This window comes from Dermacentor albipictus, chromosome 10 (genome assembly GCF_038994185.2).
Source record: "Dermacentor albipictus isolate Rhodes 1998 colony chromosome 10, USDA_Dalb.pri_finalv2, whole genome shotgun sequence".
NCBI classification, from domain to species: domain Eukaryota; kingdom Metazoa; phylum Arthropoda; class Arachnida; order Ixodida; family Ixodidae; genus Dermacentor; species Dermacentor albipictus.
Window position 1 is genome coordinate 59,854,308 of NC_091830.1, and position 17,357 is coordinate 59,871,664.

Genomic DNA, 17,357 nt, shown 5'->3' on the forward strand with positions numbered 1-17,357 from the left:
AATTCGTACTTTTTTTTGCGCGAAAGTTCCAACATCTCACCCAACAATTTTTTTTGAAACAAGTTACGGGTGGGCCTAACGATTCTGATGGATTTTTTTTTTTCGTGATTCATACTGAAGCCTGCCGCTACCAATAAATTCGCAGCCATGAAGGCGTTTCCCAAGCCTACTAGAAATTTCAAGCCCCCAATGTGCCGGAAAACTGGCATGCTGTCGTCACCTGTTGTTCATTTGACACCGTGAGGGATCTCTTTAAATAATAAGTTTGATCTGCACAGTAAACAAAAATAATGCACGTCCAGCGCACTGTGGGAGCAGGTGTACTCAAAGTGTCTATGAGCTACCAAGCCAAAGTGGCGCATTATTACAACAGACGCGCTACAAATTTTAATAAAAAACTCGTACCTCTGGTAATATGGTCGACCTAGTAAAGGAAACGGAACATCTATTCGGCGCTGAAGAAGTGTTTAGCAAGCGCGGTGTATTTTGGCGGCATCGTAGAATTTAATTATAACCTATAATTTCTGTTTTCTTTGAACTTTAACTAGTATAACTGTAGTGCGGCCGACAGACGCCACAAACTTCAAGGGAACTGTAGGAACAGTTCGATTCCTATTGCTAGTATTCATTCACATTGTTCATTTGTTTATCTCTGGTAAGTTGTCTCAAAGATGCGATGGCCGTCAGACATATTTTCAATTGCTCAAGCGCTTTGGACAATTTGGACGTGTAACTCTCATGATATTGCAGTATTTCTCGGAAAATTTCGCAAAACTTTTTGAATGATATCGTGAATTGTTCTCTGGAGCATGATGGCTCTTCAGCGATCGCCAAATACACCTGTGGTACGTCTATGCTATTCCTGTATATTCGGTAAGCTCTTCCCACCACCTAAAGCTTAAGCATCTGCCGTGTGCAAGTGCGTCTTGCTCACGTTTGCGCCCATCGGGTTAGTTAAATATGTTGCTTCCTTTTGATGGTAAACATCATCAGTAAGGTAATTACTGTTTCAATAGATAACAATTGATTTAAATGAACTTTGGGAATATAATGGTATTAGGACAACATGATGAAAATTTAAATACATATGTCTATTAAATAACGTAGTTGAGCTTTCCCATTGGAATGCAATTATTAAACAAGAACATCTGTGAAATGAAATCAACTTCTGAAAAAGCAATTCATAGGGGACTAAATGGAACTTCGATCACTTAATCTAGATGTGACAGGACCTTTAGATTTAACAGTATTATTCACAATAATCATTTTTCATGGACCCTCGAACAACCTAACGCGTGAGTAGTGATGAACAGAGAATAACTACAGTAAAACAACTATGACCATTTGCCATGAGATAAATATAGAATGAAAATAAAAAACATCATAAGCCAGTATGCATGTATATTGAGCAGAAAATAACGAACGATTGAGCAACAGAGTAAATTCATTTATACACGATAGGTAACACGGTGAATAACAAATTTAAATATCAGTCTGTGGCTAAAAGTGCCCATTAGACAAGGTAGAATATGCGAAAGAGGAGACCAACAGTGACAGGAAATGAAAGGAGGGCAGCTAGAAAGAATATTCGAGAAGCAGCGCAAACTTAGAAAGAGGAAGAACAAAACAGGTTTTGAAAGCTATCTACACATAGAAGATGAGTGTTGTGTAGACTATTCGTTTATCGACAGACGTATATTTCCTCAAGCTGGAAATTAGAAGAATCTCTTTCTGGCTAGTTTTCTGCGGAACCCGCATCAAATCTTACTATTGCGACTCCGTTCATGGAATAATTACGTGAGATAACAAAAGAAAGGATGACTCTATAACTCCGTTTGCCGATAAGTAACGGAAGAGACGGACAATTATACGCATGCTGCGTAATATCAGTACGATATTTATTGTGTCTTCTTTCGATTCATTAGCAAGAAAAGACCATATTGGGAAAACAGTAATATCAAAATACTGATAAATTATACTGATGAAAGCCTGAATGAGATTTTCTTGACTTTCTCTGAGGCTATCATCGTATAGATGTTTTGTCTTCGCAGAATGACTTCTGTGCCGGCTAAGCAATGCTGAAATAACGCTCTTCCGTTCGAAACAAGATTGATTAGTTATCGTTCCGAATTGGGTATCACACGCCTCTGGAGGAATAAACTTCCCGCTATAAGAACGCATTTTCCACCGTTGAAGTGGCCAAGGTTTTACTGTTTTCTAATAAGCAATTAAAATGGCGTATGTAACTCGGCCACATCACAAAATGTCCAGAAACGCCCGTAGAGTGCCATGAAGGCGCTTTATCTCAGTCCAGTTATGATTTCCGCAAAAGCCTCGTAAGCACGTCTGTGAAGAAAATAAAGAAAAAAGGTAAGTGCTACTATTTCAACTTAGAATGACTTGTAAGCTTCTACAAAACGCACTGTTGGCGAATATATGAGGACGGCAATATTAAGTTCGTTGATTTATGCAAAATATATGTGCTGCGAAATGCGTTGAGACTAACGATGCGGGAAGGACAAAATAAGGTATGCCGAATACAAACGATTCAACGATCGCGTAGTTAAGGTGAAAATCAAACAGTCGAAAATAAAACATTTGGGAACAGATATGTTGTTTTTCTTTGCCCTGGTTTGGTGCCATCTTGTGAGACTTTAGTGCTCTTTAGCGGCATGAGGTCAATGACAGCTAAACAACAAATTATCGCTCTACACATGCTTCGAGAAAAAATTACGTGCATCATTTTTTTCACGGCTACAACCCCACTCGCTACTGAGATTAGTGCTACATAGATTGCTCACTGCTGTTTATAAACCCTTAAAATCGTTACCTTTTATAACCATCACTTTATGCAAATAGTTCAACCAAGCCAACAACCACCGTATGCAGAAGCACGCTGCCGTAAATAACCATTGACGGTAATCTTCAAAGTGAATTCCTAAATCTATATAGAGGCAAATGTTTTAAAGTGTTATTGTTGCACCTCAAAACGTATGTGTAGATCACTCGTTGCTAGTTAGCATGCGATACATAGACACTTAGCCAGGTGCTGCTATGCTAATTTTGCTGAACAATAAAATAGAACTACGTAGGTTGCAGTACTCAAAACGGGAAGGAGGTTACCTACTTGAAAATTTTGACAAATATTCAGCATAAGTAGGAACTTATGTCCGAACCATAAAAACACTCTACTTACATAATATCATCGCATTTTATAGTGGTCTGTAAGCTGACGCATGATTAACCAACACTATCATACGTAGAATGGACAAGCGAATACACTAGCACAGAAGATGAAAGAGACAGTGCATTGACTGCAATAACCAAAGTGAAACGTCTACCGAATCAAGATAACTGATCGTTCATTTTTGCCGTGACATTATTTAAAAGCCGACATAAAAAGAAAAATATAAAGTTTTCAATTCAGCGCATCCTCATGTGATGTGCTAGGGCTCACCATGCACGCCTCTTATAGAGAGCTACCTCTGGGCGTCAGCTCGACTATCTCCGGTTAGGAACCCACATTTTCGTCGCAATAACTAGGGGTTTCCTGCCTTCATTGCTGCACGTTTTAAATAAACCTTGTTTTGCCGACTACAACAACCTCGTTCCTGATTGGCACAACTAACCTGCCACAGTTGCATACACGCTAAGCGTTCTCCTTCTGAGTGTCATGACGCGTATTTAACTTCCAGACGCGGCAGCCGAATCTTGATGGCAGTAGAATGCACAAAAACTATTGCACTATAATTCAGGTGAAGCTTTATTGGGTGATTGAAATATAGGGCGTTTTTTATCTGAACCAAACTTTTAAAATTGTTTTTTTAATTTGTTTCGTTTGCGGCACAAGTCGTAGCAAGTGAGTTTGCAAGGGACATTGATTGGGAACAAATTCTGATGATGGCACTCCTTTAGAAATATGCTCCGTCAAAATTGCGGTGAAAATGCACTGCTGTTCCACGTATTTTTGTAAGAAAACGCCGTTTATGCATTGGAGCACAAAACGAACCAGAACGCCAATGCATGTCGTCGGACACATTCAAAATTATTATCTTAAAACTCTTGGAGTCCTAAGAACTTGCTTTAAGTGGATATGTCTTGCGAACTCATCGACTACGATTGTTAGATTGAGGTATGTGCCAAAAAGTAATCAAATAATTAATTAGCTTTCTAGGCTAATTATTTAAATAAGCATTTAGATTTTTTGTACGAGCAGTGACCGTCTCCTCGAGTAATTTCATGAAAGGCTATATTGCATGACCCACCAAAGAAACTTTGGGATCCAAAAAAAATTTGGAGATCCAAAAAAAATTTCACATAGAAACTCATCTAGAATTTCTTTAAGCATGCGTAAGCATTGTGCCACTTGCACATCTTCACGCAGCCCGGTGTCATTATTCATGCAGTGAAACTTAATCCAACCAGTGTAAACCGTTATCAACCCATATCGGTCGTTATCTTATCGGACTACATGATACCCATATAAACCCTTATCGGTAGGTATCAACCTTACCGCAATCGATCAGATTGTTATCATACTTATATGATCTTATGAACCATATCGGACAAGATGGGACCCTAATCACAACCAACGTTTTTTCATTACGAAGTTATATCGCTTTTACGTTAACTCCCTTAAAGCGATTCGTATTACACGACAGACAGACCAATGGGCGGCTTTTCTAGTTGGGCAAGCATAGGTATGCTTCCGCATTTACAGTACCCTGTAGATTCTCTATCAACCGCAGCTCACTTTGCGCTAAGCTGTTACTTCTAGAGAAGCGTGTACGCGACATGGAAATAAGTAACTTATACAATTAAACAAAGATTATAATACCAAAACTAATTTGTGGGAGTTACACGCTAATGAATGCACGTACGTAACTGAAAACTTTATTACGCTTTTCGACTCAGATATACAGGTGCTTCATCTTCCTTGTTCACAAACATACCATTCATTATGCGTCCACACATTTCTCATAGAAAAATTGTTCACAATTAAAATTTATGCACATTATTTGTCAACGTCAGCGGGAGTAGCAGAAGTTATTGACTCAATTTCATTATCTACAGGTAAACTGTGTTCAACGTTACGATGGCTCATAATATTCAAAAATGCACTCTCATATGTCACCATTACACGACTGCAAGTTCAAATATCACGCTGTCTTGGGTAGGAGGGATCCGCCGTGGTGACGTAGTGGCCTTGGCATTGCGCTGCTAAGTCTGCAGGCACGGCATCAAATGTCTGCCATGGCGACCGCATTTCGATGGGGGCGAAATTCAAAAACGCCACTTTTCCCGTGAATTGTGGGCACGCTAACGATCCCCTGGCGGTCAAAATGAATCCGCAGCCTCATATTTAAAATCGTTGTTTGGGTACGTAAAACACCAGAAATTCAATCAATTCATGTGGCCCTCGCAATTTAAATGGTGACTGATTCCTTTGATGTTTATATGCAGCCACAAATCTGAATAAATATTTCACAAAAGTGAGGTAATCCCCGTAACATAATTGTACCGCAAATCGCCGTTCTCTGCAATACCTAATAAATTTAAACTTCTCTCCCCGTATTCCTGTTGAAATAAAAGATGTGCCAGTTGTATCTGGGCAGTCATTTAAATATCTCCCTATGACGTTATACAGACCCGTCTCCATGCGCCATATTTTGAAAAAAATTATTCCATCATTTAACCTAATCCAGATTCAAAAACGACCCTACACTACCCTTATAAGTACGAGAAGTCTAAGGTACACAAACAAGAATACGCTTCGTTCCTCAGGAACACATCATGAATAAAGCGACGTATAGACCAACTTCAACAATGCGCTGATTAATAGTGGGCTTCTAGACACACTTTCAAAACACAAGGAGTATAACGCCTTTCTGAACGACGCCGTACTGCCAGCTTATGTCTGATGCTAAATACTTTCTACCGCTCCCTGCATTATATCGCTTAGATTGTGCACATGTTCTCCTCCCTCTGCAGCCATGTTATTTAACCACTCGCCCATGCTAAACCATTTCGGGCATCGTGATTTTTCCCAAGCTGCACTTCACCTGACTGAAATGATTTTTCCACAGTGCTGCCGCAAAAAAAGAAAATACCCATCAATGCTTTTCAGGAAGGTAAGATTTGTTTGTTGAAGTAAAATAAAGAGCGCAGAGTCACTTTTTTGTAAACGCGTAATTTATCTTTGAATATCAATTCGGGGCTTCTAAGTACCGAAACCACAATATAGTTGTGATGCCGTAGAAGTGAGTGACTACAAAATAATTTTTGATACCTGTGTTTTTTTTCCTCCCTCAGGGTACATGTCAATTTTTGCATTGACCCCCCATCAGTGTAATCCGTAACCACAAGAATAGAATCACCACGCTATAGCCACTAATCTACCATGGCTGGTGCGCATAATTTACGTGATGCTCGCAAAGTTGGCATTTTGAGGGGCATGGAGAGAAGTGAATTTTCTGTGCTTTTGGATATGCTTTTACACAAGCCCAAATAAAATTACTGCTTTGTGGACAAACGTTTTATATGCTGGAGATAATTTTTTGACGAATGCATTTGTCTTACCCTTGTGATATTACAGATCGTATACGGATGGTGCGGTACATAGCTGAAAAAAATTTTCAAGAGCACACAGTTTCCGCACAATACAATTAATGAAAAAATTATGGTATTTTACGCACCAAAACCACGTTCTGATTATGAGGCACGCCGTAGAGGAGGACTCGAGAAATTTCGACCACCTGGGGTTCTTTATTGTGCGCCTAAATCTAAGCACACGGGTGTTTTCGCATTTCGCCCCCATCGAAATGCGGCCGCCGTGGCCCGGATTCGATCCCGCGACCTCGTGCTCAGCAGCCCAACACCAACATTTAATGAGGCCTAAACGAATAGGCGATAGAGGCATGACCATTGAGGAAGCGATCAGACGAAAAGGTTGCGCCAAGTGTACGCGATTAAAAAAAAAAATAATTTTCATAATTTTCAAGGTGATGTAAGCAGGCACTGCGTGGATTATGGGGATTATTATGGGGATTATGGGGATTATTCGACTAACGTCGAATGAAGTTATCACGACATATCTCGCAATCCGATCCTGGAAGCTTTTAATATATTACCAGGTAAATTAAAGCATACATGTTATAGCACAACGCGATTTTATCTGTGGTGATTTATTGTAGTAAACTATCGTTCATTGTGTGCTAACATTTTCCTCTATAAATATATTCATATTCTGTCATAGGAAGGAAGTTATATACGCCGCTATTTACCTTATTTGCGTCACACGACATTCCATCTAGCATGCTGTAAAGTGAACAAAGAGTATTTGCTCCGTCGCTATATGGGTAGTCATATTCAGTGCTCGTCTCCGCACCATCGCGAACCTCGGAATCACTGGAACTGTCTCCATCTTCAAAGGTTAGGGTCACATTCCAGCAACATTGAATATCACATTCTTGCATATCCTCCTGTTAATGACATGGCAAAAAACACGCACTTAGGCGCACAAATACACAATATAATTTTTCATCGCGCACAAAATTGTCCCTCTGTCTGTGGGATCGGCTGCGCCAGAATTCCTTACAATTATTGAATAAGTATGCCAGGAAGAATAGAAGACTGCGGAAATGTATTCGCTTGTACAGGGTGTCGTAACTATCATGCGCCTAGATTTAGATATACGGGAATTCCTCGCAGCTGGATAGAGTCAAGGTAATGTTGTTTGCCGTCGCTTGGAGATACATTATTTGTTGCATTCCGTCTGCTTACATGATTAGTGTTAATTAATTATTCACCTTCTCAAATACTATAATTAGGTGAAAAGTGTCACTGGCAATATTGTAGCGCAACAAGAAAAACTCCCGATGCAGCTCTCTGTTGCTCAATACGCGCTACATAAAAGGCGCTTTTCCGACTGCGAAAGAAGCCCGCGAATGCACGCAAAATTGTCGCTTGACTCGCCGCTCGAGACACTATCTATTGTGGCTTATTAGCTTCCTGGTTGCATAAACATTTTCTTTTAAAACCTTTCTGGATCGTTGACGTTCTGAGTCCTTGTATTTTGTCTAAGTTTTCCTTTAAATGCGTGCTACTGTCACTACAATTTTTCCTTGCATAGCCAGCATTACACTTCTGCTGGCCTAATCAAAAATGGCTGTGGCTTAGGTAAGGTTAAGCCCAGGATGCGAAGCATACTAGCCTTTATTTTAGTTCTTGAACCACTGTTTAGCCTGGTGAACTGCTGTTGCTTGGCTATATTTGGTTCGGCTAGACGAAGAAACAACTCATGCGTTACTCTGCTTCGCCTTCAAGAGTGGAACGCGACAGCGTTCCCGTCGACCCGCCAAGGGGTGTAAGACAATGAGCTACGGCGCAGCGACTACGCGCCCCGCATTGGACGCGGTGAGCGTCGAGCAACGCAGCGTTCGGCGCGGCAACGAAATGTGCGCCTGAGCAAGCGACGCACGCCTGAGCCTTAGAAACAGCTCGTTTCTAAGGCAACACCGCATTCACTAGAGGCGCTTTTGTACCGCTTTGAAGCATCGTACTCGTGGCTCAGTGGTAGTGTCTCCGTCTCACACTCCGGAGACCCTGGTTCGATTCCCACCCAGCCCATCTTGCAAGAGTTGAGCCAAAGCCACTTCTCTGTCGTGACGTCACCGTGTCACGTGGTATTGAAGGCGACACCACCGCGCCTGAGGAGCTGGGTTGAGCTCTCGTAATATGCTTCGCATGAAACACTAACGTGCTTAGGATAGCAGCATTTGTACCTAAGCGCGCAACTGGTTATATATTCTTAGTAACATCATTATTGCTATTACTAATTTCAGGGCAGTTTCCCTCTCTTTCAACAGCAAACACGGCATGGACATTGTTCCAACTGATAATCTAGAAATTTGAAGCAAACAGCTGGTGCGAAATACTTCACGTGCATTTGTAATACGCAAGAAAACTGACACCTTTATGTTTTCTTTAGCAGAAAGCAAATACTAGAAAGTAAAAATAAAATAAACATGCATAAACCGGCGTACAAAAGCAACACGGATTTAAACAAAACATGGAAACATGACTCATTTCAAGCTTTGTTTATACACGTCCATTGTTCATGAAAGAAATTTGCTCTTAGCGTACATGAGAAAACACGTTTGATCTCTGGTATGACACGAAACTTACCGTGGAAGCCTCTACATCTTCCTCCTCAGGGTGCATCAGCTTACAAAAGGCCACGTGAGTGAGGTTCTCTCCTGGATAGAAGTTGTTCGTGAAATTTGCTGTTGTGTTGACGTGTATACATGACGGTGGTAGTTCGCTGCATAAGAGAAGCGTCAGGGCATTAGGCACAAATAAACTTGGCCATTTCGGCACTATCTGACATAGCTACCGTTAAGATAACTTTTGTCACATATGCCTATAAACTCAAATGGAGGGGCTGTAGTTGCAACGCATAATGTTCTGCAGAGCGATGAGTAAACAGAGAAAAGATCGTTTATGTACCTCTCTTGTATGCGTAGTGTGTTTCATTTCTTCCCATCGCGTGACCACCAATGTGTTGTAATAGAAGCTAGCATGCTCAAAGAAAAGACGTAGGCAGAAGGTTTATTTCCCTCGAAAATCCTACATCATCATCATCATCATCATCATCATCATCATTATCGTCGTCGTCGTCGTCGTCGTCGTGGCCGATTTTATGCCCACGGCAGGACGAAGGCCTCTCCCTGCGATCACCAATTACTCCTGTCCTGCGCCAACCGATTCCAACTAGCATCCGCAAATTTCCTAATTTCATCGCACCACCTAATCTACTGCGCTTCCCTTCTCTTGGTACCTAATCAGTCACCCTAATGGTCCAACGGTTATCTAATCTGCGCATTACATGACCTGCCCAGCTCCGTTTTTTTTCTGTCAATGTCTATGAGAATATTGTCTATAACCGTTTGCTCTCTGATCCAAACCGCTCTCTCTCGGTCTCCTAAGGTTATGCTTACCATTCTTCGTTCCATGGCTCTTTGCGCAGTCCTTAACTTGTTCTCAAGCATCCCTGTCTTATATATATATATATATATATATATATATATATACACATGATAAAGCATAAGTGTGTGCAACTATAACCGCGCCTGGCCATTTGCCAAGAATTACATGCATTTGCGGCATTTCGGCTACTGACACAACTGTTCGGCAAGTATTGCAGATGTATCTGTAATAAACCACAATGGGTGTCACACAATTGCACTTAAGGCATAGGAAACTTGATATTTCAACCATAATGAATAGTCACAAATATCTACGCGCACGTAGTTGTCTGAGCGGTAATCCCTTACAATTATCACATATCAGCAAACAACTTTCAAATATGCAGCGCGCGCTCATGCAATATAATGGAACTATGTTCCTTCCTTGTGGTAACTGTGCTGCGTATGAGATAATCAGTACACGCTGCACTTCATCTTGCTGTGAACTGATTTGTCCAACACCAACAAATTTTCGCAGTGGAAAGCACCAGCTTCTCGTTCATTATGGGGCTTAGAATGTTGCCTTCGTTGGCTAAAGCCTCCCCTCTTGTGGCCTTTACAGACGCCAAAAATCTCAGAGTCGGTATGGCGCCGGGGTGCATGACAGCGCAAAAAATTACCAAGCATCATGCCACGCGAAGGCACCGTGTACAGCGCATGAAGGCGCACTGCAGTACAACCAGCTCTTGACTTGACATTGTTTCAGGGGCTTGACTTCCAATGGTAGCTGATGCGTCAACGGTATAATTTTCTACGCGTACGTCGAAGAAGAAATTTCTTTAAGTGACGAGGCGATCAGACAACGAAGCGGCACCGACGACGGCTTGACGGTCGTGGTGACGGCCGTCGTCTATAAGGAAATATAACGGTTCCACGAACATAGGGATGGGCAAAAGACAAGTGACCTTTTATTTCTTTAAGTGATTCGGCGAACAATTCATCACTACCAGAGATGAAACAAACACATTTTCGTATCTAAATACAAGCAGCCACTTGTACCTTAGTGAAATAAATAAACTTCACCGGATACATTTGCTGAATATAGTTAAGGTTAGAATAAACGCAAATCATGCAATTTTAGAAATCCTAAGGTAGCATACGTTTTATATTCAAATCCTGGATACAGTAAACGCGTGTACATGACAGGAAGGTCTGGCCGATGTTAGAAGCCTGCAGACAACCACTGTTCGATACACTGCCCGTTCGACATCTCGTATAGATCAATTTTAGGTTGTTTTTCAGCAAGTTCTTTACAACCATAAGACTACCCAGTAATATATACAGCGCTTCGACGACAATATGGCCTTCAGATTCCCGAAGATGAGCAAAAGCGTTTCGGATCCTGGGGTTCGTGTGTCCAGTACTGCTCTCTCTTTGTCCACGACTTCTAGCGCATAAACCATTTCACAATCTGTAGGGCTCTCTATTGTGCGAGTGGATTTTTTTTTTCGTCAACACGTTTTTTTAATTAATTTTATTGAGTTTCCGTGTCACAAAGGGTAGGCTGTAGGTAGTCATTTATTTTCTGCTGCTCGAAAGCCGCCCCGCACGCACTGTTCCAATGAAACTCGGACAAACACTCTCTGCAGACAAACGATAGAAGAAGGCCACACCGACATTCGCCAGAGGCAGTTACGATTGCAACAAGGTCATCATCATCGCAATCATCACCATCATCATCATCTCAATCATCATCAACCCCACTCAAGAGCGAGAACGCTCCTTGATTGCCTATGCGAATATTACCGAAACAATTGCGTGGGAGCAGAGAAAAGTGTGCATGACCACCTACAAAATAAGGGCCCGTGTTAAAGGGACACTAAAGGTTAACATTAAGTCAGAGTGTACTCTTGAAAGACCATCCCAGAAACCTCTCAACGCATGTTTCGTGCGAAGAAGAGACTTAATTTAGGAGAAAATGCGTTCTGAACCGTCCGCGCATCTCTAGCGCAGTTCAAATCGCTCGCCCTACGATCGAGGAGAATTGACGTCATGGTCTCATAGTGACGTTGCGCCATCGGTGAGCAAAACGGCGAGCCCGTAGACGGCACTACGGCTTTTCTGCACAAAACGCAAATGCGGGGCCAGAAACAGAGCCAAGATAGACCCGACAGCAGCGCGAAAGCGGAATTATGGTGGCTAGCGGAAGGGAAAGCGCATGACGATAAGCTGTTTCTTTATTTTATGACGCCAACTTCGACGCTCATTGCAATGGATGACCTTGACAACAACACATTAGCTCGCGATGCTGGGCTCGAGTTCAGGGATTTAGGCACTGATGAACGTGACCTGCTGTTGAGGGCTCGCGCTGCTGGCGTCGTTGCGTACTACTACGACGACGGCCTGCTTTGAAAGGCACTTCACGCGACTTGAGTTAGTCAGCGTTGAACGCGTAATCCTCTGGACTAAAGTTCAGCGAGCACACTACGTGATTTTTAGGCTCTTTGCCAGCGCACTGTGGCACAGGTACGGCACTTAACCGCTTCGAACGGAGAAGTTCACTCGATGGCACACAGTGATAAGTAACGTTGGATTCGCCGCTGCAACTGCCCTTGGCCAAGTTCCGCGGACCGTTCGCGCATCCCACGACATCACATGGACATGGCATTCTCGCAGCTTGTTCCAAATGCAAGTTTCGCGAGCCACCAGGAGCACTGCAGCCCGACGCGATAAAGAAATAACTGAAACTCCAAAGCGCGCGCGGCGCAAAGTCGAGAGAAAACGAAACCTTTCGATCACCCATACTACTCAAGGGTAACATCAAAATCTTATTTTTTTCTTAGAATGGAATAGAAGTAGACAAGTAGCATTTTCTTCCGTCTTATAATCTAATGAAAAGATCTTTTTATTACGAGTATTTCGTCATCGGGCTAGTACCGGAATGTCGCTGGGGGGTCTCAAATCGTGTCATGAGTTTACCTTAATTTCTCGGTTACTAAAGCTCTGTTCGCGATTATATTGACGCCTTAGACGTTCTAGAGCGTTGCTTTATCACTTTAACTTCACTTTCTGGCAACCTTTAGTGTCCCTTTAAGAAAAAACTTCTTTATACCTGTTCACCAAAACAGAGACCACTCGGTGTTGATGCTGGACATATTACTGATTTTCGATTCATATTATTATTAAGTATTGAATTTATAATGACGCTGGACAATAAGAGAGCAGAGAAATTGCGATGAGCACTTACGAATGAAAAGCGCGGTGCATTCGGCTCGTTTTGTCCGAACATGCGTCACTGACCAGCGTGAGCGATTGATATTTGGAAGGTATGGAAGTCTAAAAGGATGCTCTGAGAAATTCTTTTCTTGAAGATATTATTGTCAGGACAACACAGAACTTTTCTTTATTATTATTCCATGATTCATTACACCTAAATTGCGTCGCGAGTTTTCAGTGCTATGAATTCTTTTTGGAAACGTGAACACGCATACATTATGGCATTTACATTATAATGTGAACTTCGACGGCAAGAGTTTGTTTTCTTACTTGACTCTACGACGTATCTGTTCTTGGCTGCAATTCGAAAGCCTCGACTTGTTTTGCATGCCTCTGTATATGCCGGTCATTAGGTTTCCGTATACCGCTGGACAATCCTCGGCACCTGGACATCCATCATGCTCGCTTCCTAGTCTGGGAAATATATTTAATTGGTTAGGCAGTATCAGGAACGCAATCACAAGATGTGCATCCAATGACTCGTGCATGCTGCAAAGTGTGTACGACCACTAGGGTAGACATGATGTAATATAATGCACGTGCTACATTTACTCATGAATTTGAAAGCATAGATGCGTAACCCGTATAACAGCTAGCGTAGTTCCTACAGTATCATTTCGAGATCGTGCTTGCTCACTATTCGTACTAATGTCATCTGTTTTGAAGAGGCTGTTTGGGCACTACGCTAAAGAAATGACCCTCCTATTGTTGGTGCCCGAGACTGCCCTGGGCTGCTCAGGTCTTCAACACTGGTAGATATTTGGGGCTCCCACATTTGCCTCCATCTCCTGTGCTTGTGCTCAGTACGAAGACAGGCACGTTGCGCGTGGTCAAAAAAATAGTTGTCCTTTGCTGCCTCCGTCTCTTTGCGCCCTCTCTGGAAACCACGTGGGCACTTGAGCGCCACAACGGAAGCAGTTTGAAATATCTGGAACAAATTGTGCACCTGAACACTGATAGCTGCCCATGTCCTGCAGTTTGAATCTTATGAGATATATCCAACTATGGTACAAAAACCAAAACAATTTATGACGAGATAATGCAATACAATATATTTGATGGTCTTCTGTGTGTCCTAGTCTGCGTCCCTAGTTCTAGATCAATAACATAATGTCAGCATCAATTTCATGTAAACATTAAAAATAGGTAATCTGATATACATACTTCAACGTAATTTTTTTTAACTACAAATAAAATTGTGCAGCTTTCTAATGAAGCTGCTGTATTTATTTCCAGACTTGTGCACCTACAAATAATAAGGAATCTTTACCTTAAACATCTTGAATTTCGGGAAACTTGAACCAATCTTGAGTCTGCCTAGTATTTCTTGTAGGCATAAGAAACATTGTTGAGAAACTTTGATTGGGCGTGGATAGCGTTTCTTGGATTAGTAAAGGTACTGTATTAGCCAGAACTTGCATAATTTAATTATGTTTAACTGAGCGAAAAGCTTTTCAGGGGTTGCGTATTAATTATACACTTCCACATACATAAATCTGCCGTTTATGAATCTACATTACAGGATCAGTGAATGAAGCATAAGTCAAATCCTATATACTATAATATATCGGAAACAGAATATTTTTTAAGCCATTGCGACCCTGGTGAGTACGTTTAAGCATGGAAATATTTATGTGGCTATAAAACGTGTAAGATTCAAAACAATTTTATTGCGATAGCAATGATATCGATACTCCAGGCACATTTCTGCCGTCGGCGTCGCCATCGCCGTGGTGTTCCGTATAGAATACAAGGGTGATAAAATCGTCACCGCGTGCCGTATACTGTATGAGCGAGCGGAAGCATGCGAAGGTGAGGCGGCGAACTCGACTCAATCCAGCATGTACGAGCGAGGAAGGCAGACCCGAAACACGCCCTCTCCTTTCGCGTGCGAGGCATCGGGGTAAGGCGAGGGATGGGGTGGGGGAGGCGTTTTGTCCGGTGGCTGCTGCTTACGGCGCGGCTGTGTGGCTGCGCCGTAAGCAGCAGCCACCGTGAGTGTGTGGCGCGGCTACGCGGCTGTGTGGGCGCCGTATGGTGAAAGAGATCTGTGTCGAGGCCAAAACGCGCGCCCGTGCGGGCCGCACCTTCAAAGCGATATGCGATGTTTTCGATGCTTGCAGATGCGTATGCGCTGCGCATTCGACGTTTCGTTTGCGTTGAAGCGACAGATACATGAAGATCAATTCGATCACTGCTGCTTCCGCGATTCCTCACTCCAGCATTTTGACAGAGAGGTTTCGCACTCATCGAGCGAGATGTGTTCACCTTATCCTGTGCGCGTGTAACACCGTGCTTGTTAACTTGGTTAAATACGTTGGCGGGCTATTTGGTCTAAATACATGACAGAATGCGTAAGCGTGACTGAACGAGGACGTAGAAACACACACACAGGCAGCGCTCTCTCTCTGTGTGTCTGCTTCCTTCTACGTCCTCATTTAGTGGCGCTTACTCTTTATGCCGTTTTTAATTTTGTTAGTAAGCGAATCTTTACAAATTTATACGGCGAATAAAACTGCTATCCTTACTTCGTATAGTTATCTAGTAATTCGCTATCGCTATCGGTACTTCGCCTTTGGTGCGAAACTTCAACGTTTTATTGTAACCTATTCAAGGACATTTGTCATGCTCATGACCCCGTGGAAAATGTAGTACTTCTACAGCCCGTTCTCTCCCAACATTCTCTCTCTTCCGCCGTAAGTAGTTGAAGTTGCAGAACGCCCGCCCTAAGTCGCTAGTAGAAACAGAACATTCGCCAATTCATTCCGCGGCGCTACAACATGAGAAAAGTTTTTTTTTTTGTAGAGAAATAAGCTAACACCTGATTGCGTGTAAGATGTGACAATAAGATGGAGCCACCGAATGCTGTGAGTTCCAGGTAGAATGCAAAGATTGAACTCACTCAAGCGCGTCCAGCTCTGTTTGTATGGACAAACGTACTGCCAAGGTACGCCTCTCTGTACGACACGACTCAAACAAAATTTACCTCCGACTACAGATTATAGGGTTTTACGTACCAAAACCACTTTCTGATTATGAGGCACCTCGTAGTAGAGGACTCCGGAAATGTTGACCATCTGGGGTCCTTTAACGTGCACCTAAATCTAAGTACAGGGCTCTTTTCGCATTTCGCCCCCATTGAAATGAGGCCGCCGTGGCCAGGATTCGATCCCGAGACCTCGTGCTCAGTAGCCCAACACCATAGCCACTGAGCAACCACTGCCTGTTACCTCCGACTACATCATGCATGGACCGACAGCGGCACCACCTCCACGTGTGACACATGCATCGTTAAACATTGCCTATTTTTTCTGCACAACTATAATATACTAAAGCGCATCGCATTTGTCCACGCATCAGAAAGCTTGCATTCTTTACCAATGAGACAGCTAGTGGGCGCCCTGTGCTCTAATCTTGCAATCGCGCTCGCTCCCTTCTTCGTGTTAGGCCCTTTATTGCGAAACGTGGCGGGCATGAATTCTCGTCCCTCGATCTGGCTGCGCGATCCTTTTTACGCCATTTCTGATCCCTACATGCCGAACGCGAAAGGGCACCTTAGTTAAGCAAGCGTAATTTCTTTGCACGCAATTGCAGGCTTGCGGGCATTATAACTTCTGATGAGCACTGGTCTGTAGCACTGGTCTGTTTGATAGATAACACCTACTATAGGTAAGTAGGCTGCTTCAAACGCCATCACTGCTGCTCGAATCGGCAAAAGTACAGCCATCTATGGATGTCTGAATGTCGAACGAAAGGATGCATTCTGCTCCGATTTCGTCATGCGTGGCGAATTTGTGAACAGCGGCATTTGAGGACGGAGCACGTGCGTGATCGAGGAACGGGTTCAATCACCCACACAACGACATTAACGCAACGCGTCTGAGTTGTATGTTAGTCCATATATAATAGACTACAGCATTACGCGTTTTCGTTAAATACGCTTTAGCAAGCAACATCCTCTGGCCGACTTTGAAAGCATTTCTCATTAAAAAAAGGAGATGTGGTACCAAATAAAATTAAAAACTACATCTTGTTTTAAAACAAAAATTATACATGGAACTCACAAACTCAGTTGCCATGGATTGCCCCTGTTTTTTTTTTCGATAAGCAGATAGT

At 42.6% G+C, this 17,357-nt stretch overlaps 1 protein-coding gene across 1 annotated transcript in view; it reads right to left on the reverse strand.

Moving 5' to 3' along the window:
* Positions 1-2,052: 2,052 nt before the first annotated feature.
* The window catches only part of LOC135912091 (venom metalloproteinase antarease TserMP_A-like), a 79,596-nt gene continuing 64,291 nt past the window's right edge, over positions 2,053-17,357 (reverse strand). Inside the window, exons 11-14 of the mRNA XM_065444472.2 lie at positions 13,512-13,655; positions 9,187-9,322; positions 7,284-7,481; positions 2,053-2,346 (exon numbers count right to left, since the gene is read on the reverse strand). Of these exons, the coding sequence (XP_065300544.2) occupies positions 2,257-2,346; positions 7,284-7,481; positions 9,187-9,322; positions 13,512-13,655 (568 nt within the window). The 3' untranslated portion in view covers positions 2,053-2,256. The remainder of the gene's footprint in view (positions 2,347-7,283; positions 7,482-9,186; positions 9,323-13,511; positions 13,656-17,357) is intronic.